At 43.6% G+C, this 23,545-nt stretch overlaps 1 protein-coding gene across 2 annotated transcripts in view; it reads left to right on the forward strand.

Moving 5' to 3' along the window:
* The window catches only part of SLC26A11 (solute carrier family 26 member 11), a 56,488-nt gene that overhangs the window by 3,719 nt on the left and 29,224 nt on the right, over positions 1–23,545 (forward strand). For both annotated transcript variants that reach the window (XM_053706484.1, XM_053706475.1), the window contains exons 2-8: positions 6,043–6,254; positions 10,967–11,195; positions 12,077–12,269; positions 14,691–14,776; positions 15,725–15,804; positions 15,885–16,027; positions 20,648–20,823. In XM_053706484.1, coding sequence (XP_053562459.1) covers positions 10,983–11,195; positions 12,077–12,269; positions 14,691–14,776; positions 15,725–15,804; positions 15,885–16,027; positions 20,648–20,823 — 891 coding nt within the window. In that variant the 5' untranslated portion in view covers positions 6,043–6,254; positions 10,967–10,982. The remainder of the gene's footprint in view (positions 1–6,042; positions 6,255–10,966; positions 11,196–12,076; positions 12,270–14,690; positions 14,777–15,724; positions 15,805–15,884; positions 16,028–20,647; positions 20,824–23,545) is intronic.

A 23,545-nucleotide genomic window follows, 5' to 3' on the forward strand; every position in this document is an offset into this window, starting at 1 on the left:
TCTAGTATAGGCTGTTAAAGACCCCATTGTCTGCAGTGGCACTTGTTTATTATTTCTCACCGCATGTGTTCACACATGTTCCACGTTATTATTTTCCTCATCTTCTTATTCTCATGGCCGTGACTTCACACAGCTATTGCTGAGTACTCTAGGTTGAATCTCTATTCTTAGATCCTTATAATAGCAGCACCCATCTGCTGTCACTCTCAGCTCCCCCCCCCCTCTGCCGTCTCTCTCAGCTTCCCCCCACACTCTGTTGTCTCTCTCAGCTTCCCCCCCCTCTGCTGTCTCTCTCAGCCCCCTCTCTGCTGTCTCTCTGAGTCAGCCCCCCCTCTGCTGTCTTTCTCAGCCCCCCCTCTGCTGTCTCTCTCAGCCCCCCCTGCTGTCTCTCTCAGCTCCCCCCCTGCTGTCTCTCTCAGCTCCCCCCCTACTGTCTCTCTCAGCTCCCCCCCTGCTGTCTCTCTCAGCTCCCCCCTGCTGTCTCTCTCAGCTCCCCCCTGCTGTCTCTCTCAGCTCCCCCCCTGCTGTCTCTCTCAGCTCCCCCCCCTGCTGTCTCTCTCAGCTCCCCCCCTGCTGTCTCTCTCAGCTCCCCCCCCTGCTGTCTCTCTCAGCTCCCCCTGCTGTCTCAGCTCCCCCTGCTGTCTCTCTCAGCCCCCCCTGCTGTCTCTCTCAGCCCCCCCTGCTGTCTCTCTCAGCCCCCCCTGCTGTCTCTCTCAGCCCCCCCTGCTGTCTCTCTCAGCCCCCCCCTGCTGTCTCTCTCAGCCCCCCCCTGCTGTCTCTCTCAGCCCCCCCCTGCTGTCTCTCTCAGCCCCCCCTGCTGTCTCTCTCAGCCCCCCTGCTGTCTCTCTCAGCCCCCCTGCTGTCTCTCTCAGCCCCCCCTGCTGTCTCTCTCAGCCCCCCCTGCTGTCTCTCTCAGCCCCCCCTGCTGTCTCTCTCAGCCCCCCCCCCTGCTGTCTCTCTCAGCCCCCCCCCCTGCTGTCTCTCTCAGCCCCCCCCTGCTGTCTCTCTCAGCCCCTCCCTGCTGTCTTTCTCAGTCCCTCCCTGCTGTCTCGCTCAGCTCCCCCTGCTGTCTCTCTCAGCCCCCCCTGCTGTCTCAGCCCCCCCTGCTGTCTCTCTCAGCCCCCCCCCTGCTGTCTCTCTCAGGCCCCCCTGCTGTCTCTCTCAGCCCCCCCTGCTGTCTCTCTCAGCCCCCCCTGCTGTCTCTCTCAGCCCCCCCCTGCTGTCTCTCTCAGCCCCCCCCCCCCTGCTGTCTCTCTCAGCCCCCCCCTGCTGTCTCTCTCAGCCCCCCCCTGCTGTCTCTCTCAGCCCCCCCTGCTGTCTCTCTCAGCCCCCCCTGCTGTCTCTCTCAGCCCCCCCCTGCTGTCTCTCTCAGCCCCCCCTGCTGTCTCTCTCAGCCCCCCTGCTGTCTCTCTCAGCCCCCCCTGCTGTCTCTCTCAGCTCCCCCCTGCTGTCTCTCTCAGCTCCCCCCGCTGTCTCTCTCAGCTCCCCCCGCTGTCTCTCTCAGCTCCCCCCGCTGTCTCTTTCAGCCCCCCCTGCTGTCTCAGCCCCCCCTGCTGTCTCTCTCAGCCCCCCCTGCTGTCTCTCTCAGCCCCCCCTGCTGTCTCTCTCAGCCCCCCTGCTGTCTCTCTCAGCCCCCCCCCTGCTGTCTCTCTCAGCCCCCCTGCTGTCTCTCTCAGCCCCCCCCCTGCTGTCTCTCTCAGCCCCCCCCCTGCTGTCTCTCTCAGCCCCCCCTGCTGTCTCTCTCAGCCCCTCCGTGCTGTCTCTCTCAGCCCCTCCGTGCTGTCTCTCTCAGCCCCTCCGTGCTGTCTCTCTCAGCCCCTCCGTGCTGTCTCTCTCAGCCCCTCCGTGCTGTCTCTCTCAGCCCCTACGTGCTGTCTCTCTCAGCCCCTCCGTGCTGTCTCTCTCAGCCCCTCCGTGCTGTCTCTCTCAGCCCCTCCGTGCTGTCTCTCTCAGCCCCTCCCTGTTGTCTCTCTCAGCCCCTCCCTGCTGTCTCTCTCAGCCCCTCCCTGCTGTCTCTCTCAGCCCCTCCCTGCTGTCTCTCTCAGCCCCTCCCTGCTGTCTCTCTCAGCCCCTCCCTGCTGTCTCTCTCAGCCCCTCCCTGCTGTCTCTCTCAGCCCCTCCCTGCTGTCTCTCTCAGCCCCTCCCTGCTGTCTCTCTCAGCCCCCCCTGCTGTTTCTCTCAGCTCCCCCCTGCTGTTTCTCTCAGCTCCCCCCGTCTCTCTCAGCTCCCCCCGTCTCTCTCAGCTCCCCCCCCCTGTCTCAGCTCCCCACTGTCTCTCTCAGCCCCCCGCTGTCTCTCTCAGCCCCCCTGCTGTCTCTCTCAGCCCCCTTGCTGTCTCTCTCAGCTCCCCTGCTGTCTCTCTCAGCCCCCCCCGCTGTCTCTCTCAGCCCCCCCTTCTGTCTCTCTCAGCCCCCCTTCTGTCTCTCTCAGCCCCCCCTGCTGTCTCTCTCAGCCCCCCCTGTTGTCTCTCTCAGCCCCTCCCTGCTGTCTCTCTCAGCCCCTCCCTGCTGTCTCTCTCAGCCCCTCCCTGCTGTCTCTCTCAGCCCCTCCCTGCTGTCTCTCTCAGCCCCTCCCTGCTGTCTCTCTCAGCCCCTCCCTGCTGTCTCTCTCATCCCCTCCCTGCTGTCTCTCTCAGCCCCCCCTGCTGTCTCAGCCCCCCCTGCTGTCTCTCTCAGCCCCCCCCCCCCCTGCTGTCTCTCTCAGCCCCCCCTGCTGTCTCTCTCAGCCCCTCCCTGCTGTCTCTCTCAGCCCCCCCCCTGCTGTCTCTCTCAGCCCCCCCCCCCCTGCTGTCTCTCTCAGCCCCCCCCTGCTGTCTCTCTCAGCCCCTCCGTGCTGTCTCTCTCAGCCCCTCCGTGCTGTCTCTCTCAGCCCCTCCGTGCTGTCTCTCTCAGCCCCTCCCTGCTGTCTCTCTCAGCCCCTCCCTGCTGTCTCTCTCAGCCCCTCCCTGCTGTCTCTCTCAGCCCCTCCCTGCTGTCTCTCTCAGCCCCTCCCTGCTGTCTCTCTCAGCCCCTCCCTGCTGTCTCTCTCAGCCCCTCCCTGCTGTCTCTCTCAGCCCCCCTGCTGTTTCTCTCAGCTCCCCCCTGCTGTTTCTCTCAGCTCCCCCCGTCTCTCTCAGCTCCCCCCGTCTCTCTCAGCTCCCCCCCCTGTCTCAGCTCCCCACTGTCTCTCTCAGCCCCCCGCTGTCTCTCTCAGCCCCCCTGCTGTCTCTCTCAGCCCCCTTGCTGTCTCTCTCAGCTCCCCTGCTGTCTCTCTCAGCCCCCCCCGCTGTCTCTCTCAGCCCCCCCCTTCTGTCTCTCTCAGCCCCCCTTCTGTCTCTCTCAGCCCCCCCTGCTGTCTCTCTCAGCCCCCCCTGTTGTCTCTCTCAGCCCCTCCCTGCTGTCTCTCTCAGCCCCTCCCTGCTGTCTCTCTCAGCCCCTCCCTGCTGTCTCTCTCAGCCCCTCCCTGCTGTCTCTCTCAGCCCCTCCCTGCTGTCTCTCTCAGCCCCTCCCTGCTGTCTCTCTCAGCCCCTCCCTGCTGTCTCTCTCAGCCCCTCCCTGCTGTCTCTCTCATCCCCTCCCTGCTGTCTCTCTCAGCCCCTCCCTGCTGTCTCTCTCAGCCCCTCCCTGCTGTCTCTCTCAGCCCCTCCCTGCTGTCTCTCTCAGCCCCTCCCTGCTGTCTCTCTCAGCCCCTCCCTGCTGTCTCTCTCAGCCCCTCCCTGCTGTCTCTCTCAGCCCCTCCCTGCTGTCTCTCTCATCCCCTCCCTGCTGTCTCTCTCATCCCCTCCCTGCTGTCTCTCTCATCCCCTCCCTGCTGTCTCTCTCATCCCCTCCCTGCTGTCTCTCTCATCCCCTCCCTGCTGTCTCTCTCAGCCCCTCCCTGCTGTCTCTCTCAGCCCCTCCCTGCTGTCTCTCTCATCCCCTCCCTGCTGTCTCTCTCATCCCCTCCCTGCTGTCTCTCTCAGCCCCTCCCTGCTGTCTCTCTCAGCCCCTCCCTGCTGTCTCTCTCAGCCCCTCCCTGCTGTTTCTCTCAGCCCCTCCCTGCTGTTTCTCTCAGCTCCCCCCCCCGTCTCTCTCAGCTCCCCCCGTCTCTCTCAACTTCCCCCCTGTCTCTCTCAGCTCCCCCCTGTCTCTCTCAGCCCCCCCTGTCTCTCTCAGCACCCCACCCCTGTCTCTCTCAGCTCCCCACCCCTGTCTCTCTCAGCTCCCCACCCCTGCCTCTCTCAGCTCCCCCCCCTGCCTCTCTCAGCTCCCCCCGTCTCTCTCAGCTCCCCCCTGTCTCTCTCAACTTCCCCCCTGTCTCTCTCAGCTCCCCCCCTGTCTCTCTCAGCTCCCCCCCCCCTGTCTCTCTCAGCTCCCCCCCCTGTCTCTCTCAGCTCCCCCCCCTGTCTCTCTCAGCTCCCCCCCCTGTCTCTCTCAGCTCCCCCCCCTGTCTCGCTCAGCTCCCCCCCTTGTCTCTCTCAGCTCCCCCCCTGTCTCTCTCAGCTCCCCCCCTTGTCTCTCTCAGCTCCCCCCCTGTCTCTCTCAGCTCCCCCCCCGTCTCTCTCAGCTCCCCCCCGTCTCTCTCAGCTCCCCCCCCCCGTCTCTCTCAGCTCCCCCCCCCGTCTCTCTCAGCTCCCCCCCGTCTCTCTCAGCTCCCCCCCATCTCTCTCAGCTCCCCCCCCTGTCTCTCTCAGCTCCCCCCCCTGTCTCTCTCAGCTCCCCCCCCCTGTCTCTCTCAGCTCCCCCCCCTGTCTCTCTCAGCTCCCCCCCCTGTCTCTCTCAGCTCCCCCCCCCTTTCTCTCTCAGCTCCCCACCCCTTCTGCTGTCTCACTCAGCTCCCCACCCCTTCTGCTGTCTCACTCAGCTCCCAACCCCTTCTGCTGTCTCACTCAGCTCCCCACCCCTTCTGCTGTCTCACTCAGCTCCCAACCCCTTCTGCTGTCTCACTCAGCTCCCCACCCCTTCTGCTGTCTCTCACCTCCCGTTACTCACCCTTTTTTTTTTATTTTACAATTTACAATTTCTTTACACTTCCCGCTATTTCCTTGCCCATCTCCGAAATAACCTCTCCATGCCCCCCTCTTATAGCTCTCACCTAACTAGTATGTGATTCAACTAGCCTAATTCACCCCTGTGTTTTACATGTAGTAATATTGGTTTCATACTTCATAAAATCAATTTCTCAACTACTAAATAAAATCTTTGTCCCATTGTGATCAGAGATGACTTCCCAACACCTCTATATGAGTGGACATACAATTATAACTGTCCCTTGAACATCATGCATTTGCTATTAAATTCCCTAGTTATCAGAGCGGGTATCCTTATTTCTTTGGAGTCTTCAGTTTTACAACTTTTTTATGATGCATAAAAAGTTGTTTACTGGAAAATATTTTTTGTATTTTTACACAACCCTTTTGTAGTTTACCTGTCAGTCACCAAGTATGTGTCACTATGCAATGATGTGGTCATCAGCATATAACAACCAGGGTTTATAACTAATATATGTGGCTTTCTTAATTACTTGAATAGGTAGATCATATTTTCGACGTCCTAAATAATTGGGCATTTACCAGTACTGTATTCTTTCATGATTCAGATAGAGCTTGTGATTTAAACAACTTTTCCAATTTACGTCTATTATCTAATGTATTTGTTCTCTTGGTATCCTTTGTTGGAAAAGGATACCTAAGTAGACTCAGGAGCTCCTGATTGGTGGCTGGCCTCATGTTACTGAATCCCCAGTGCGTTCAGGTAGCTCCCAGTAGTGAATTGCTGCTTCTTCAACAGAGGATACAAAGAGAATGAAGCAAAATTAGATAATAGAAGTATATAGGAAAGTTGTTTAAAATCCCAAGCTCTATCTGAATCATGAAATTAAAAAATTGTCTTTCATGTCCCTTTAATGATCTTGGGAACAAATGTATGGCACAAGTCAAACCTGAAAAACAAGCTTTTCATTCCTACTATAAAGGTTAATTAAGTTGCAGTTTCTGATGTGAAATGAAAAGCAGGTATATTGTTCATGAAACCATTTTTGTGTATTTAGTACAACTAACATATAACAATATTTTTATGAAAACAGGGGCAGAACAATAGGGGGAGGAGCAGGTGCAAAAGCTCCAGGGCCCACAAACAACAGGGGAGCCCACCAACCACCTGTAGCCCACCCTGTATCCTGCTAATGCTTCCCACCACTCCCACCTCTGTGCAGAATGCTTCTCCTTTGCACTTAACAACCTGACAGCATCTCCTTCCTCCCCACACACAGAACAGAGGAGCTGCTGCGAACAGGAGGTAAGGGGCTTCACATGACATGATCTGAGATCTTACTTTTATTTACTTTAGCATGAAGCCGGTATAAAGAGGGTACAAAGCACAAGCATCTGATCGGGGGTCTCACTTGTAGCTGGTATAATGGGGGGTACAAAGCACAAGCATCTGATCGGGGGTCTCACTTGTAGCCGGTATAATGGGGGTACAAAGCCCAAGCATCTGATCGGGGTCTCACTTGTAGCTGGTATAATGGGGGTACAAAGCACAAGCATCTGATCGGGGGTCTCACTTGTAGCTGGTATAATGGGGGTACAAAGCACAAGCATCTGATCGGGGTCTCACTTGTAGCTGGTATAATGGGGGGTACAAAGCACAAGCATCTGATCGGGGGTCTCACTTGTAGCCGGTATAATGGGGGTACAAAGCCCAAGCATCTGATCGGGGGTCTCACTTGTAGCTGGTATAATGGGGGTACAAAGCCCAAGCATCTGATCGGGGTCTCACTTGTAGCTGGTGTAATGGGGGGTACAAAGCCCAAGCATCTGATCGGGGTCTCACTTGTAGCTGGTATAATGGGGGGTACAAAGCCCAAGCGTCTAATCGGGGGTCTCACTTGTAGTTGGTGTAATGGGGGTACAAAGCACAATCATCTGATCGGGGGTCTCACTTGTAGCTGGTGTAATGGGGGTACAAAGCACAAGCATCTGATCGGGGGTCTCACTTGTAGCTGGTGTAATGGGGGTACAAAGCACAATCATCTGATCGGGGGTCTCACTTGTAGCTGGTATAATGGGGGGTACAAAGCCCAAGCATCTGATCGGGGTCTCATTTGTAGCTGGTATAATGGGGGGTACAAAGCACAAGCATCTGATCGGGGGTCTCACTTGTAGCCGGTATAATGGGGGTACAAAGCCCAAGCATCTGATCGGGGGTCTCACTTGTAGCTGGTATAATGGGGGTACAAAGCCCAAGCATCTGATCGGGGTCTCACTTGTAGCTGGTGTAATGGGGGGTACAAAGCCCAAGCATCTGATCGGGGTCTCACTTGTAGCTGGTATAATGGGGGGTACAAAGCCCAAGCGTCTGATCGGGGGTCTCACTTGTAGTTGGTGTAATGGGGGTACAAAGCACAATCATCTGATCGGGGGTCTCACTTGTAGCTGGTGTAATGGGGGTACAAAGCACAATCATCTGATCGGGGGTCTCACTTGTAGCTGGTGTAATGGGGGTACAAAGCACAATCATCTGATCGGGGGTCTCACTTGTAGCTGGTATAATGGGGGGTACAAAGCCCAAGCATCTGATCGGGGGTCTCACTTGTAGCTGGTATAATGGGTGGTACAAAGCCCAAGCATCTGATCGGGGGTCTCACTTGTAGTTGGTGTAATGGGGGTACAAAGCACAAGCATCTGATCGGGGGTCTCACTTGTAGCTGGTGTAATGGGGGTACAAAGCACAAGCATCTGATCGGGGGTCTCACTTGTAGCTGGTATAATGGGGGTACAAAGCACAATCATCTGATCGGGGGTCTCACTTGTAGCTGGTGTAATGGGGGGTACAAAGCACAAGCATCTGATCGGGGGTCTCACTTGTAGCCGGTATAATGGGGGTACAAAGCACAAGCATCTGATCGGGGGTCTCCCTTGTAGCCGGTATAATGGGGGTACAAAGCCCAAGCATCTGATCGGGGGTCTCACTTGTAGCTGGTATAATGGGGGGGTACAAAGCCCAAGCATCTGATCGGGGGTCTCACTTGTAGCTGGTGTAATGGGGGTACAAAGCCCAAGCATCTGATCGGGGGTCTCACTTGTAGCTGGTGTAATGGGGGTACAAAGCCCAAGCATCTGATCGGGGGTCTCACTTGTAGCTGGTGTAATGGGGGTACAAAGCACAATCATCTGATCGGGGGTCTCACTTGTAGCTGGTGTAATGGGGGTACAAAGCCCAAGCATCTGATCGGGGGTCTCACTTGTAGCTGGTGTAATGGGGGTACAAAGCACAAGCATCTGATCGGGGGTCTCACTTGTAGCTGGTATAATGGGGGGGTACAAAGCACAAGCATCTTATCGGGGGTCTCACTTGTAGCTGGTATAATGGGGGGGGTACAAAGCACAAGCATCTGATCGGGGGTCTCACTTGTAGCTGGTGTAATGGGGGTACAAAGCACAAGCATCTGATCGGGGGTCTCACTTGTAGCTGGTGTAATGGGGGTACAAAGCACAATCATCTGATCGGGGGTCTCACTTGTAGCCGGTATAATGGGGGGGTACAAGCTATAGCTTGCACAGTGTTGTCTTTATAAGTAAATACTCTGTTTGAACTTGTATTATTATTTTAAACTACCACTGAGTATAGAGGGGGTGGCCCAAAAAGTTACTTCCACTGTGTATCAGAAACTTATTAGTTCTGCCACTGTATATTTTTGTGCTATATTTGAAAAGTAAGGGATACAAATTGCAAACACTAAATGCTTTAATATGTTATATAGCATTTAATTATTGCACCTGTTTGTTTATAACAGTGCGTTTACCCCCTGCGTTTAAACACACAGCTAAAATCAGCTCCAGAACAGCAATGTCTGAAAACATCCGGTGAGCCAATGATAAGGGCCAAATGTGTATAGACACTAATCAACAGCTAGCTCCCACTAGTGTAGGATATGCGCATATTCCTTTTCAACAAAAGATAAGAGAAAAAGGTAAATATGAAAATAGAAGTGAATTTAAAAGTGTATTAAAATGCATTGGTCTGTCTGAATCATGTAAGTTTGTTTAGACTGAGCTACGGATATGTAATTGTTGATTTGTGGCTTGTGGTATTACAGCTGAGGCAGAGAATCACAGTAGACAACCTATATGGGTTGTGTAATCTCCAATTTAGAGCTGATCTCTTGTGTTTTCAGCAAATCTGAGGCTTCTTGCTACTGAGAGAGGATGCTGAAGCAATCAGTGTTTAGAGAAGTAACTGCAGGGTGTAGTGTTTATATGCAGCTAGTAGTTCATGCTTAATTTAGCTCGTCGGAAAAGTCACAACAAAAGGGAACAAAAGTCTTAGACAAGAAACTGATTTTGCAAGTAGAATATAGAAAACAATGTCTCTGCAGGGATTCGTTAAGAAAACAGAAAGGGGATATGGAAGTCAGGAGTGTGCACGTGTCTTGTGCAGTAGGTGTATAACATTGTTACAAATGTTAGCAAACACAGCTGCCATATAGTGCTCATGACACGTGGCTACCTGCGTACAAACAGGAGTGCAGTATTTTGTCTCACTGTGAGTTCTGTTTGTGCAAGTTTATAAGTTCATCCAAGGTGAAGTTGGCTTTTTTCACTCAATCAAAAATCACAGTCTCAGGGGTAACTCCATAAACTGGAAAGAAAAAATATTTGAACTGAAAATAACAAATTTCAACACTTTAAAAACGGGACTGAATGTTGACTGTGGAGTCTTGGCAAATTGCCACATTTTTTGTACTATACCTTCATCTGGTAAATTGTATTTAATATTCTACACGTTTTGTACTCAGGTACTTGTAAGCTTATGTGCACTCCAATGCTTTTTGTGTGTATACTCAGATACATATACATATGTGTACATGCAACTGTCTGTAATTCACTTTTATATTCCCTCTCTGTATACATAAAGACACAGGTTCATACAGACTGATATCATGTATGTGTGTGTATATATATATATATATATATATATATATATATATATATATATATATATATATATATATATATATATATATAATCTTTAAGTCAGTATATGCTCTAAGTATAGTTAATGTCTCTCCTCTGTTGTGTGTGTAGGTTGTTGTTTTTTTTAATACTTTTCACTTCAGAACCCCTTGTGGTTTTATGACACCCCCTCCTTCTTCCTGTACTCAGATCTCTGTAGCACTTTCTGGCCTTATAACGGGTTAGCAAACACTGAATACATTTTATAAGCATTGAACTGAGGGTATTCCCCGCACTTCCTCTAGTCAGGGGTGCCACCATGTTGAAATCTATCTTTCAGTACTGACCTTTTTGCACATGTGCAGTAACTCGCATTTAGATACCCATGATTAGAAGGAGGTGCATGAGTGTTTAGTTTCCCTTTAACACCTTAAGCCACCATGACGTAGGTACTGTGTCATTGGGTACTTTGCCTAGGTACCCTGTTGACATAGTTCCTACGTCCAACCTTCTGTCTCCTGCTGTAGCCCCAACTGTCAGCTCCGACAGCTAAGACTACAGCATGAGGCAGAAGGCATCTGCCTTCATATGGTAAGGGAGCGCCGATTGTGCTCCCTTTACCATGTGATGCAAATAGTGACACTGTGTGCCACTGTTTGCATTGGCTTGTGGTGTGGGAAAGGAGTGAGGCGTGCAGCGCATTGCGGAAGAGGGGAGGGATCACTGCACTACGGATAATATTTCACTAGGAGAGAGGGGGGAAGGATCCATTACACTACAGAAAGGGGATCATGAGAGGGGGGCCCTACAGTATGAGGTGTGGAGGTTTAGGGGAATCGCAACACTACAGAAAAAAATATGTATATATTAGTCCTAAGGAATAGAGGAAACTCTCAAAATCTTGTCTTTTTTTATTATGTATAGTTAGTCCAATAAAAAAAGTATCACTGCTTAATGTAATACTCCTTGTTGTTTTGGCAGATACAAAATATTTTAAAAGTATGGCTTTTTAAAAAGTGCATATAACCTGGAACTTTGTGTTCTTACTGTTAGCGTGGGGTTAATAACCATGGAGTGGCCTGGTGATAGGAGTATGAGGACTGGAGGTTGTACCTGCTGCTGCACACGTCAGACATTACAGAAGAAGTTGCCCTTTCTCCGTTGGTTACCACTTTATAATCTGCACTGGCTGCAACTGGACTTTATTTCAGGACTGACTGTAGGACTAACTGTTGTACCACAGGCGCTAGCGTATGCAGAGGTGGCTGGGCTGCCTGTACAGGTGGGTACAAAGTATTCATTTATTGTTGCTAGGTTTGCAAGGGCCTTGTCTAACTTACTGTATTTGTGTATCATTTATTAAAATATTATTTGTCAATGGATTTGCTAGAGGTGAACGTGCATCTTCTCTATCTTACCATATTTGTATATAATTTATTTAAATATTAATTTGTTGTGACTGTTTGCTATAGGTGGGCATGCATCTTCTCTATCTTACCATATTTGTATATAATTTATTTAAATATTAATTTGTTGTGACTGTTTGCTAGAGGTGGGCATGCATCTTCTCTAGCTAACCGTATTTATATATAATTTAGTAAAATATATTTTTTTTGTGACTGTTTGCTAGAGGTGGGCATGCATCTTCTCTAGCTTACCATATTTATATATAATTTAGTAAAATATTATTTTTTGTGACTGTTTGCTATAGGTGGGCATGCATCTTCTCTATCTTACAGTATTTTGTGTATCATTTATTAAAATATGAATTTGTTGTGACTGTGTTTGCTAGAGGTGGGCATGCATCTTCTCTTTCTTACCGTATTTGTATATCTTTTATTCTTATGTTTTTTCCCTTAAAAATAATCTAAGGCCACAAAACTTTAGAAAAATATATCTAAAGAGTATCAACAGAAAAACACTATTAAAGTTTGTTATTGTGATACATTTTTCTAAAGGATTGTGATAGACATCTTACTGTATCTTTTCATACCTGGTTTATGGTCCAATTTAATATTGTATCCACAACCCTCATATTAGACCTATACAACAGTTTCCCCTCCCCCTCATTATTACTATTTAGTGGCCTTACAGAGCAGGTAAACACCAGAAGCTTCTTATTCTTCCCTGGTTTTTGGTAACATCTCAATTTTCTATTTTCAGTTTGGTCTCTATTCTTCTTTCATGGGCTGCTTCATTTACTGTATCTTTGGAACATCTAAAGATGTGACGCTGGGTCCCACAGCCATCATGTCTCTTCTTGTTGCCATCTACACATCTGGGGATACGTCCCTGGCTATTTTGTTGGCGTTCCTTTCTGGTTGCATACAGCTGGCCATGGGACTTTTAAATTTTGGTGAGTTACTGGCAAACGTTCCATTCTCCAAAAACTTAATTAAGGCTTTTACACACACAGATGTTTACAAAACCACAAAATGGTTCAGATAGCATAATATTTTAAACAGCTTTTAAATGTACCTCTATTTTCTAATTTGCTTTGTTCTCTTGGTATCCTTTGTTGAAAAGCATGCCTAGGTAGGCTCAGGAGCAGTAATGCACCGCTGGGAGGTACATATATGCCTCATTTCATTGGCTCACCCGATCCGTTCAGCTAGTTCCCAGTAGTGCATTGCTGCTTCTTCAACAAAGCATACCAAGAGACTGAAGCAGATTTGATAATAGGAATACATTTGAAAGTTGTTTAAAATTGTATGTTCTATCTAAATGCGAAATAAATTTTTTTTGGTTTTATGTCCCTTTAAGGAGACATTTTTAATATTGTGAGAGTGGTATATTAGTAGCAAATTTAGAGCTAATTTATGGGTAGAGGAGCTAGGATAAAGAGCACATTCTTATAAACACAAGGGAAACCTATGCTACAACATGGTGGTGGTAATTGTTCTATGATGCACCTAAAAGGGCAGTAATTATACAGTTAAATAGGATTAAAATAAATATTTTTGCATTACAAAAGCTAAATTAAAGCTGATTAAATTGACATTGAAACCAATTGAAAGTTCATGTTTCTGTGTAACTGAACCCTAGGGACTGATTGCTCACTGGCTGAGAAGAACTCACACTGGTCTATTATTAGACAGGGACACATTTCAATCAACATGTAAACAAAAACTCTCTTACTCAGGACAGGAGCATCAGTTTTCAAAGATACAGAAACTCTGATATATATTAAAGGACCGTTATAGTGAAAAAAATGACATACACTCATTCTTTAGTGCACGTAAGTTTATTACTATAGATCCTGCAAATCTATGCTTAACCCTCATATTGTGGTTAAACACATAGATAAAGTACTGCTTAGGAGCCACAGAGAACTGCTGGTCCCAAGAGGAAATTGCCTCTGAGCCAGTTGCACAGCTGGGTTGTTAAACACATAGATGTGCAAGGTCAACAGTGATAAAATTTCTACGCATGGGCAAAAATTTGGCATTTTGTTAATGAAGAAAATTATGAAAATGACTGCAGGCAGCCCCATTCAGTTATTTTTATCACCAGATTCATTAGTAAAAAAAGGCAACACACACATATAGGGATTTACACGTATATGAATTTGTGCAGATATTTGTGCATTACACTTTTTAACTAATAAATCTAGTGATGAAATTAGCTGAATGCTTCTCGCCTGCGGCCATATTCATCATTGATTTCAATGACGTTACACATTTCTAATGAATGAGAACATGCATTTTTTCACTATGTTAACAAAAATAAGAGAGAGGATGCTGAACTATATACACAAAATACAGTTATAGTTCCAATATATAGCCCATACACTCTACAAACCCCAAAGGAGAGAGTGAGGGGGGTGACAGGGATTATTACAATAACAATTAATACAAAAACAAAAGGGAAAGAAAATCCCCAAAGGCACTCACTTGAGCATGCAATTTTAAGCAACTTTCTAATTTACTTCTATTATAAAATTTTCTTCATTCTCTTGGTATCTTTATTTGAAAAGCAAGAATGTAATTTAGATGCCGGCCCATTTTTGGTGAACAACCTGGGTTGTTATTGGTGATTGGTGGATAAATTCACCCACCAATAAACAAGTGCTGTCCAGGGTTCTAAGCCAATAATAGGCTTCTTAGCTTAGATGCCTTCTTTTTCGAATAAAGATAGTAAGAGAACGAAGAAAATTGATAATAGGAGTAAATTAGAAAGTTGCTTAAAATTGCATGCTCTATCTGAATCACAAAAGAAAAAATTTTGGGTTCAGTGTCCCTTTAACTTTTATTAAACTCTAGTAGATAAAATAGTACCTAAAAGATACTATAGAATAAAACAATTAAAAAGAAACAAAATGTTTCCAAATATCACTGTCTGGTACTCGGAAATAAGATACAGAAATTATCTATAGTACAAAAATTTATGAATTTAATATAATACTAGCTAATAGTCAAGGGGATGCACCTTTATACTGGGACAAGAGAAACCACTGTGAATTATTCAGCGAATGAAAAAGATTGGTGCCTGAGTACAGTCTATGATTTCGTATATCACCGCAATGGGGTGTAGTGGCAAAGGGCTTAATACTACATGCTGACGCTGAAAGACTTCACAGATCTTTCAAAAATGTGCGGGCATTACCACTGCATACCTAATTCAACAAGATATAGTTAGTATTAGTATATACATCACAATTAAATTAATTTTTCAGAGACGCACAGACAATATAGTGGCCCTTTAAAATACCCTTATTAAAAGCAATAAAGGAAGAATTAACTTCAAGATACTTTTAACCATATTTCTCCCTTTTCAGGTTTCCTCTTGGACTTCATATCGTACCCAGTCATCAAAGCCTTCACTTCCGCAGCTGCTGTAACTATTGGTTTTAGTCAAGTCAAGGTGAACCATTTATTACAGTTTTATCATCTGCACATGTGGGTTAGCTTTTGCACATTTTCTCTTTATACAATCTTCAATCTCTTTTTCTGAAACTTAAAGGGACAGTAAAGTGAAAATTAAACTTTCATGAACTTTCAGACATACCCTGCATTTTTAAATAGTTTTCTAATGGGCTTCCTTCTCTTAGTATCAATTTTTGGAAAGCATACTTAGGTAGGCTTAGGAGCAGAAATGTATCTAACTGCTGGATGCGTATATATATGCCCCTTGTCATTGGCTTGCCAGATTTTTAGCTAGCTCCCAGTAGTGCATTGCTGCTCCTTTAACAGAGGATGCCAGGAGAATGAAGCAAATTTGATAATAGAAGTAAATTGGAAAGTTTTTTAAACTTATATGCTCTATCTGAATCACAAAAGAAAAATGTGAGTTTTCATGTTCCTTTAAATATAAAAAATTTTTCTTAAGAAGGGACACTGAACCCAATTTTAAGCAACTTTCTAATTTACTCCTATTATCAATTTTTCTCTGGACAGCACTTTTTTTTTTATTGGTGGATTAATTTATCCACCAATCATCAAGGACAACCCAGGTTGTTCACCAAAAATGGGCCGGCATCAAGAGAATGAAGACAATTTGATAACAGGAGTAAATTAGAAAGTGGCTTAAAATTGCATGCTCTATCTGAATCACAATTTTGGTTTGTGTCCCTTTAAAGGGACATAAAACCCTTCTTTTCTATCATGATTCAGACAGGACATAGAATTTTAAAACTTTACAATTTATTTCTAGCAAATTTTATAATAGAAGTTAATTGGAATTTATATATTTTTTTTAAATTGTATTTTGTATCTGAATCATGAAAGAACAATTGTGTTTCATGTCCCTTTAACTGTTTGCAGTTTGTCTCTTTATTTCATTGTTCCTTTGATGTTCTTTGTTCAATTGTAGAACCTACTGGGTTTGAAAGATATCCCGCGCCAGTTCATCTTACAGGTTTATCAAACATTCCGCCAGCTTCCTGACACCAGGTAACATGAGACGAACACTGTGAGTCAGCACAAGAAGCAGCCTTAGTGGTGTTATTAGTTTTACATATTATCTCTTTCAGACTTGGAGATGCTCTCATGGGGCTGCTTTGCATTGTATTTCTTGTGGCACTTAAATGGATGAAGGACCATTCTCCCAAAACATACAGAGGGGTGACGGTTTGGTACAGACTCTGCCATCTCATTGTTTGGGTTATGACAACAGGTAAATTGTGGGGTTTTTTTACTTCGATTTGTGTTGATATTGTAGCCCAGTTATATCTTAAATGGACATAAAAATTTTCTAATGTGTTATGGCATTTTATCATAATACTATTGCATGCATGTAACTATCACCTAGATTACAAGTTTTGTGTTGCGGCTCTTAACACTAAAAATATGGCATTTTCAGTGTTAAAACAGCACTGCCGCTAATACAAGTGTTGTTGGTATAGGTGTGCCGCAAACCTTTTAGCCTGTACCGCAACGTCAGTCTCGCACTCCTAAAATTTCTTGATGGGATTCCCATAACGCCGGTATTACGAGTTTTGCGGTACGGCTAAAAAGTGAGCGTTACAGCCTAAAACGACAAGATCCATACCGCCAGCTAAAGTCAGTAGTTATGAGTTTTACACTACAAAGCTGTAGCATAAAACTCATAACTAAAGTGCTACAAAGTACACTAACACCCATAAACTACCTATTAACCCCTAAACAGAGGCCCTCCCGCATCGCAAACACTATAATACATTTATTAACCCCTAATCTGCCGTTCCCGACATCGCCGACACTAAAAAAAATTTATTAACCCCTATTCCGCTGATCTCCGACATTGTCGCCACTATAATAAATGTATTAACCCCTAAACCGCCGCCCTCCTGCATCGCAAACACGATTTAAATATTATTAACCCCTTATCTGCCGTCCGCCCATACCGCCGCTATAATAAACCTATTAACCTCTAAGCTGCAAGCCCCCCACAACGAAATAAACTAATTTAAACTAGTAACCCCTAAACCTAACGACCCCCTAAATTTATATTAAAATGAAAATTTCCCTATCTTAAATTAAAATTATTAAACTAAAATTAAACTAACTACCAATTAAATAAAACTAAACTACCAATAAAAAAAATTCCTAACTACTCTAAAATTTACAAAAAGTATCTAATTTCAAAAAATAAAAACTAACTAAATTACAAAAAAACTAACACTAAATTACGAAAAATAACAAATTATCAAAAATAAAAACAATTACACCTAATCTAATAGACCTATCAAAATAAAAAAGCCCTTCTTAGATTCTTGCACCTGGGCCCTGTGGTTTCTAGTTACGCCTCTACTTTATTTTGGGGTGTTTTTTTTTATGGGTATTAGAATAGGAATAGTTTTTTTATTTTTGATCATTTGTTTGTTATTTTGTGTAATGTATATTTTTAGGGGTGGTTTTTTTTTTTTTTTATAGTAAAAGAGCTGTTTATCTCAGGGCAATGCCCTACAAAAGGCCCTTTAAGGGCCCTTGGTAGTTTATTCTACATTAGGATTTTTTATTTTGGGGTGTTTTTTTAAGGGTATTAGAATAGGATTAATCTTTATTTTTTTTGTATAATTTGGGTTTTTAATTTTTTGTAATGTTATTTTTTTTTATTTTTTGTAATGGTAGGTTTTAGTGTAAGGCAGGTTAGGTTTTATTTCACAGGTAAGTTTGTATTTATTTTAACTAGGTAGTTAGCAAATAGTTAATAACTATTTACTAACTAGTCTACCTAGTTAAAATAAATACAAACTTACCTGTGAAATAAAAATAAAACCTAAGCTAGTTACAATATATCCAATGAAAAAATGTTGTCAGGAGCACCAAAAAGTAAATTGAAAAGACTTGCTTTATTTTTTTATTTTTTTGAATAAAACAAAACGGGTTAACTAACCCCCAGGGTAAGAGTGATAAATAACCTTAGAAACACAGAAACCAAAAAGGCTGACCGGTTTCGGCGTCTGCCTTAATCCTAGCCTGCTTAAAAATTGTGTGTGAGATTCAAGTTTAAAAACCCACCTCTGTGATTCAATTGGTTAGGGTGTACACACCCATGTCTTGTTTCACCAATGATAACTTTCTATGGTCATTGTAGATTAGAGTAAACACCTGTGTTCCCTAGACAACTGGAAAGCTAACGCGTATACTTCTGATTGCACAGTGAAAAACTATAGGCACTAAATGCTCTGCTGTGTAAAAAATAAAAGACCTTTACACCAAATTCTGTATTATAATGTGCATTTTTATGTTACTAAAGATCGCTGTGTCTGTTCTCTGCTTGTATCAATTTCTTCACAATTGCTGCCTCTCTAGTTTTAAGTAAACAGCATTTTTTTTTTATTTTTTTTTTTTGCTAAAGATCGCTGTGTCTGTTCTCTGCTTGTATCAATTTCATCATAATTACTGCCTCTCTAGTTTTTAGTGAACAGGATCCTGGTTGCGAGTGATCAGAAAATGATCAATTAATGGGGCTAAATGGTGCCGTGTCTACAGCTGCTACAACTCACAAAGTTTCACCCTGCCTCTCAGGCACTAGCCAGGCTGTAGCTATCTCTATTTGGAGTGTTATTTTTTTTTTATTTTTATTTTTTTTGAAAAGTGAACTTTCATATTGCACAGATCAGGGGATTTGGGGGCTAACCCTCTGACACTGCACACAGAAGGAGTTTTCAACATACTATAACAGCAGTTTGTGGGAAAAGGGACTGACATATTTATACAATTAAATTATTTTACTGTGCGAGCACCCATTTGAATACGCACCCCCACATCCTTGATTGAATTTAGTTACAATATAAATTTTAGTTATAGTGTATCTAGCTTAGGTTTTATTTCACAGGTATTTAGTTTTAAATAGGTAATATTCAGTTAATAATTGTAACTTTAATTTAGATCTAATTTAATTATGTTAAAGTTAGGGTGGGTAAGGTTTAGGGTTAGGTTTAAGGGTTAATATAGTTTAATTTAGCTTGTTGCAATGTGGGGGGCTGGCAGTTTAGGGGTTAATAGGTTTAGTTAATTGTAAATTTCATTTAGATCTAATTTAATTATGTTAAAGTTAGGGGGGTTAGGTTTAAGGTTAGGTTTAGGGGTTAATATAGTTTAATTAGCTTGTTGCGATGTGGAGGGCTGGCGGTTTAGGGGTTTATTTAGTTAATAATTGTGAATTTAATTTAGATCTATTTTTAGTATGTTAAAGTTAGGGGGTGTTAGGTTTAGGGTTACGTTAGGGTTAGGGGTTAATATAGTTTAATTTAGCTTTTTGCAATGTGGGGGGCTGGCAGTTTAGGGGTTAATAAATGTAGTATAGTGGAGGCGATATCGGAAGCGGCAGGATAGGGGTTAATAATTTTATTTAGGTAGCAGCGATATCGGGAGTGGCAGATTAGGGGTTAATAACTGTAGGCAGACGTCAGAGATGTTGGGGGCAGTAGATTAGGGGTGTTTAGACGTAGGGTTTATGTTAGGGTGTTAGGTTTAAACAGTATTTTTATTTCCCCATAGACATCAATGGGGCTGCGTTACGGAACTTTTGTTTCCCCATTGATGTCTATGGGGAAATCGTGCACAAGCATGTCTCAGCAGCGCTCTGATTGTGTGCGGTATGGCGCTAAATGCAGCCATATCGCACGCAAGAGGTGTATGTTTGAAAACTTGTAATGGCAGCGCTATAGTAAATTAAATAACGTAACTTTTGTTGCGTTAGTTAATTTCTCTATAGTGCTCAAAACTCGTAATCTAGCTGTATGTGTTTAACTCCTGCAAATCCAGCTCCAGAGCAGCAATGCACTTCTGTGAGTTAGCTCAACACATCTGGTGAGCCAATTACAAGAGGAATATGAGTGTGGCCACCAATCACCAACTAACTCTCAGTAGTGCATTGCTGCTTTTGAGCCTACCTGCGTATGCTTTTCAACAAAGGATGCAGAGAGAACAACATTCATTTGATAATAGAAGTAAATTTAAAAGCTGCATGCTCTATCTGAATCATGAAAGTCTGAGTTTGACTTTCACGTCACTTAAGAATTTTTAAAGGGACATTATAATATATAACCATAAAATGTTTGTGCAATAAGAACATTTTTTTTATTTTATTTTTTATTTAAAGGAACGGTAAAGTATTTCATTTTTATATGTATAGTATCAGCAATTAAGTATTGAATTTCAAAAGATATACAAACTACATAAATGTTTTAAAAGCATTTTAAAAATGTGACTTTATTAATGATTTACAAAACACTGTGCTAACACATTACACCTTTTACACTTAAACAATGCATTTTATAGTAAAAGCAAGCAATATAAACAACCAATGTAAATTTAAACATTATCTTATATTTATTAATTAGATTTATTTATAGGCAAAAGTGAATTTTGAGTTCAGCGCACTTATAATATAATTTTATTCATTGTCAGCTTTTCCTATCTGAATATTACTGGTTTTGCACTGCCTATAAAGAGGCTGGAGTGCATCCTGCAGCATTTAGAACCTTGACCATGTTTCATCCTACACAGTGATTGCTAAATCAGTACATGAGCTTATTTATGTCTGTCCCTGACTGGCAACCAGAAAGGAGAATATGAACATACTCAAAATACTTTTCAAGGGGTACATCCCTGGACTGCAAAGTAATGTAAATGTACCTAATAAAAATGTCAGTTTTAAGTGTCTTTAAGAAATGTATTTTGTATACAGTGGTTAACTGGATTGATATACTTTGCAGATACAAATAAATCGTTTTGTAGGTTTCTTATTTTGGGTGGGCAGCTAAACTATAGCACAATCATTTATATCTGATTTATGTCCCCGCAGCTCGAAATGCTCTGGTTGTGGTGGCTGCAGGGCTGGTAGCTTATTCCTTCCAGGTTATGGGTTTGCAGCCATTTATCCTCACTGGAAAGACTGCAGAGGGTCTTCCTCAATTCCAGATACCTCCTTTTTATGAGACTACAGCCAATGGCACCGTTACCTTCAGAAACATGGTGCAGGTGAGTACCTATGAAACATAGTACAACATGTAACCTTATGCTTATCCTTGTAGCAGTTCATTCTCAGTGCGCATCCGTTTATTTTAGCAGTAGTGTCCCTTGCAAACTATGGGCCAGATTACAAGTGGCGCGCACGAGTACAAAAAGCCGAACTTACAATGTTGCGTGCGTGTTCAAGTATTGCCTCATAGATGTCAATAGAGAAAAAAAACACCCCACTCTTGCTCAAACCCGATCACATATCCTCATGTGCGCTATTCTGACATGAAAATATAGATATTTCACATTCCAATATTCTTCACATGGCAGAATATGTACTATTTATTCATAAATCCATATTCCTATATATTTTATGTTTTTTTGGGGTACAGTATATATATATATATATATATATATATATATATATATATATATATATATATATATATATATATATATATATGAATATCTATTTATAGATACCTAGAACATATTCTGCTATGTGCAGAACACTGGAATGTATAATATTTACAGTAAATACACAGTATAGCACTTTATTAAATATGAATATTGCATAAATATATTTTTACATGTATTCCTCTACTGAAATTAAAGGGATATTGGGGGGCGGAGCCAACAGCTAAGCAGAGAAGACGTGTTTCAGAGAGCTCCTGCTGAAGCTTCTATAAAACAACGGCAAATTGCAGCATTTTTAATGTAATTTGCCCCAAAAACCTAATTCTGAGCAAGCAGGACTGTCCTTACACTACTTGAAAGCTACTTTGCTGAATTTGTATATCAGCCTTTCACCATACTAGACATCTACATCTGGGTTACACGCAGGCCTATGAGCCCTACTAAAACTACGGAGGCAGACACGGAGATAGTTTCTGCAGATATCTATGGGGCTCTGTGGGAGTTCAATCTACAATTAACTGCCAGTTTTGAGGACTTATCAGCCAGCCTAAGATCAATTTATGAAGCAGTCAGGGACCCGGACACAAGACAGGGACTTATGTTCCCAAAGAGAGCATGTGGGCTTACAGGATAGCGCCATCCTATCCACATTATATGTCGCCACATCTGCTGAGCTGGGTATGGAGTTACCGCTCACACTACACCCTCCAATACAAGAGACGGAGGCGAGCAGAATGTTGAAGATCAGGACCGCGACTAAACTGGCAGATAGTGCAACGCCACTGCCCAGCGCTGACAGATCGCCATACTTCAGAGAAGATATGCGGACACTGACTAATTCTACTCCGACGGATAGATGGAAGCTCCTACGAAAATCTTCACCTTGCAATAAGGTACCCCATGTCCAGCTGCAGCTTACTTGTCCATACCTGGGCGCGCTCTGGTGGGATGCGGCCGGTCCCGGCGGGCGCGTTCAGGGAACTAATCAAAACTTCTACAAGTGGCATGGAGAACAGGTGGACAGAGACTGGGCACTCTGGATAGCTATCAGTAATGATTTATATGGCTTACAGAAATTGTGGTTTGCGAGCCCATCCTTAATTGGCGCCGAATGTAACTTACTCCTGTCAGGTAACTTGAGAGGCCAGAAGATGCAGACCGTTGAGACGTCTACTTCCCGCATAACTAAAATTGGAATAGGTTAGACATATGCTGTATGTGTCTCTGCACACTGGGATGCTCCGTTAACTTGGAAATTTAAAATTGACTTCTTGCCCGGCTTGAAGAACTTTTGTCATGTAGATCGATGCTTTCTATACTTTTAACTCGACATTTGTTGAACTTTTTTGATGTTATTTACTAATTGTTATCCATATCGGTTATTATGCTTTAAGTTTTAGGATGTGTGTGCTTCCTCCCTTATGCTTTTGTATACACTCTCTATTGATAAGCAGAATAAGATTCTAGTTTTTTCTTTTTAGATAAAACAGGGAGACAACAATTGTTACTTAATGAGGGCACATATATTTTCTTCTACAGTTGGAGGGAGATGTATTTAGTATTACTTTAATTTGCACCTTGTTTTCTTATCACATGCACGATATATACTAAGACATGGTTAGTTCTCGTTGCTTGATAACCCTAGTTCAGGGATGTATTTTAACTGCTGACTTTACTTCTTGAGATACAGAAAAGCCGTGGAGACTCCTCTCTGCCTTCTTGTTTAGGCTGTAGCGTAAGCAAGGACATGCAGCAAATAATTTATACATGTATATGCACTTTTGTAGATCCTAAAGCAGATATAGGCTGATTTAGTCATAGATTCTCTACATGTGGACACTGGGACAGTTTTCTTATGTACTGTAGGATTACCATGCACTAGTGATAGTTACTGAGCTTGAACAAACAAGAAGGCTGATCCTAAATGTATATTTATCTTACAAGTACTCTGAATAATTGATAACTCAATCCACATTTTTGCTCACTGTTAATGTATACATGATGTTGTCATCATATATTATTCATATATATATTTCATAGGTTATTTTACTTCTCTATTGGTATGATATCGTCTATATGTGTGGCATCTTTATTTAGCGCCAACGTATACTACTTTCAGCATACTATGGTATATTGCTATGTTTTGATGTTATTAATATCTTAGATGATGCCTATACCCTTAGCTATTTTAAAACAATATTACTTAAAGACCTAAGAACTACATTGTTCATTGATGTTAACTCTTCAATCATTATTGTGCTATGGTTATAGTTGGTGAATACTGCTTAGACTAGTTGATATTATACCATACAAGGTCTTATAGTGA

This window comes from Bombina bombina, chromosome 1 (assembly GCF_027579735.1).
Source record: "Bombina bombina isolate aBomBom1 chromosome 1, aBomBom1.pri, whole genome shotgun sequence".
NCBI lineage: Eukaryota > Metazoa > Chordata > Amphibia > Anura > Bombinatoridae > Bombina > Bombina bombina.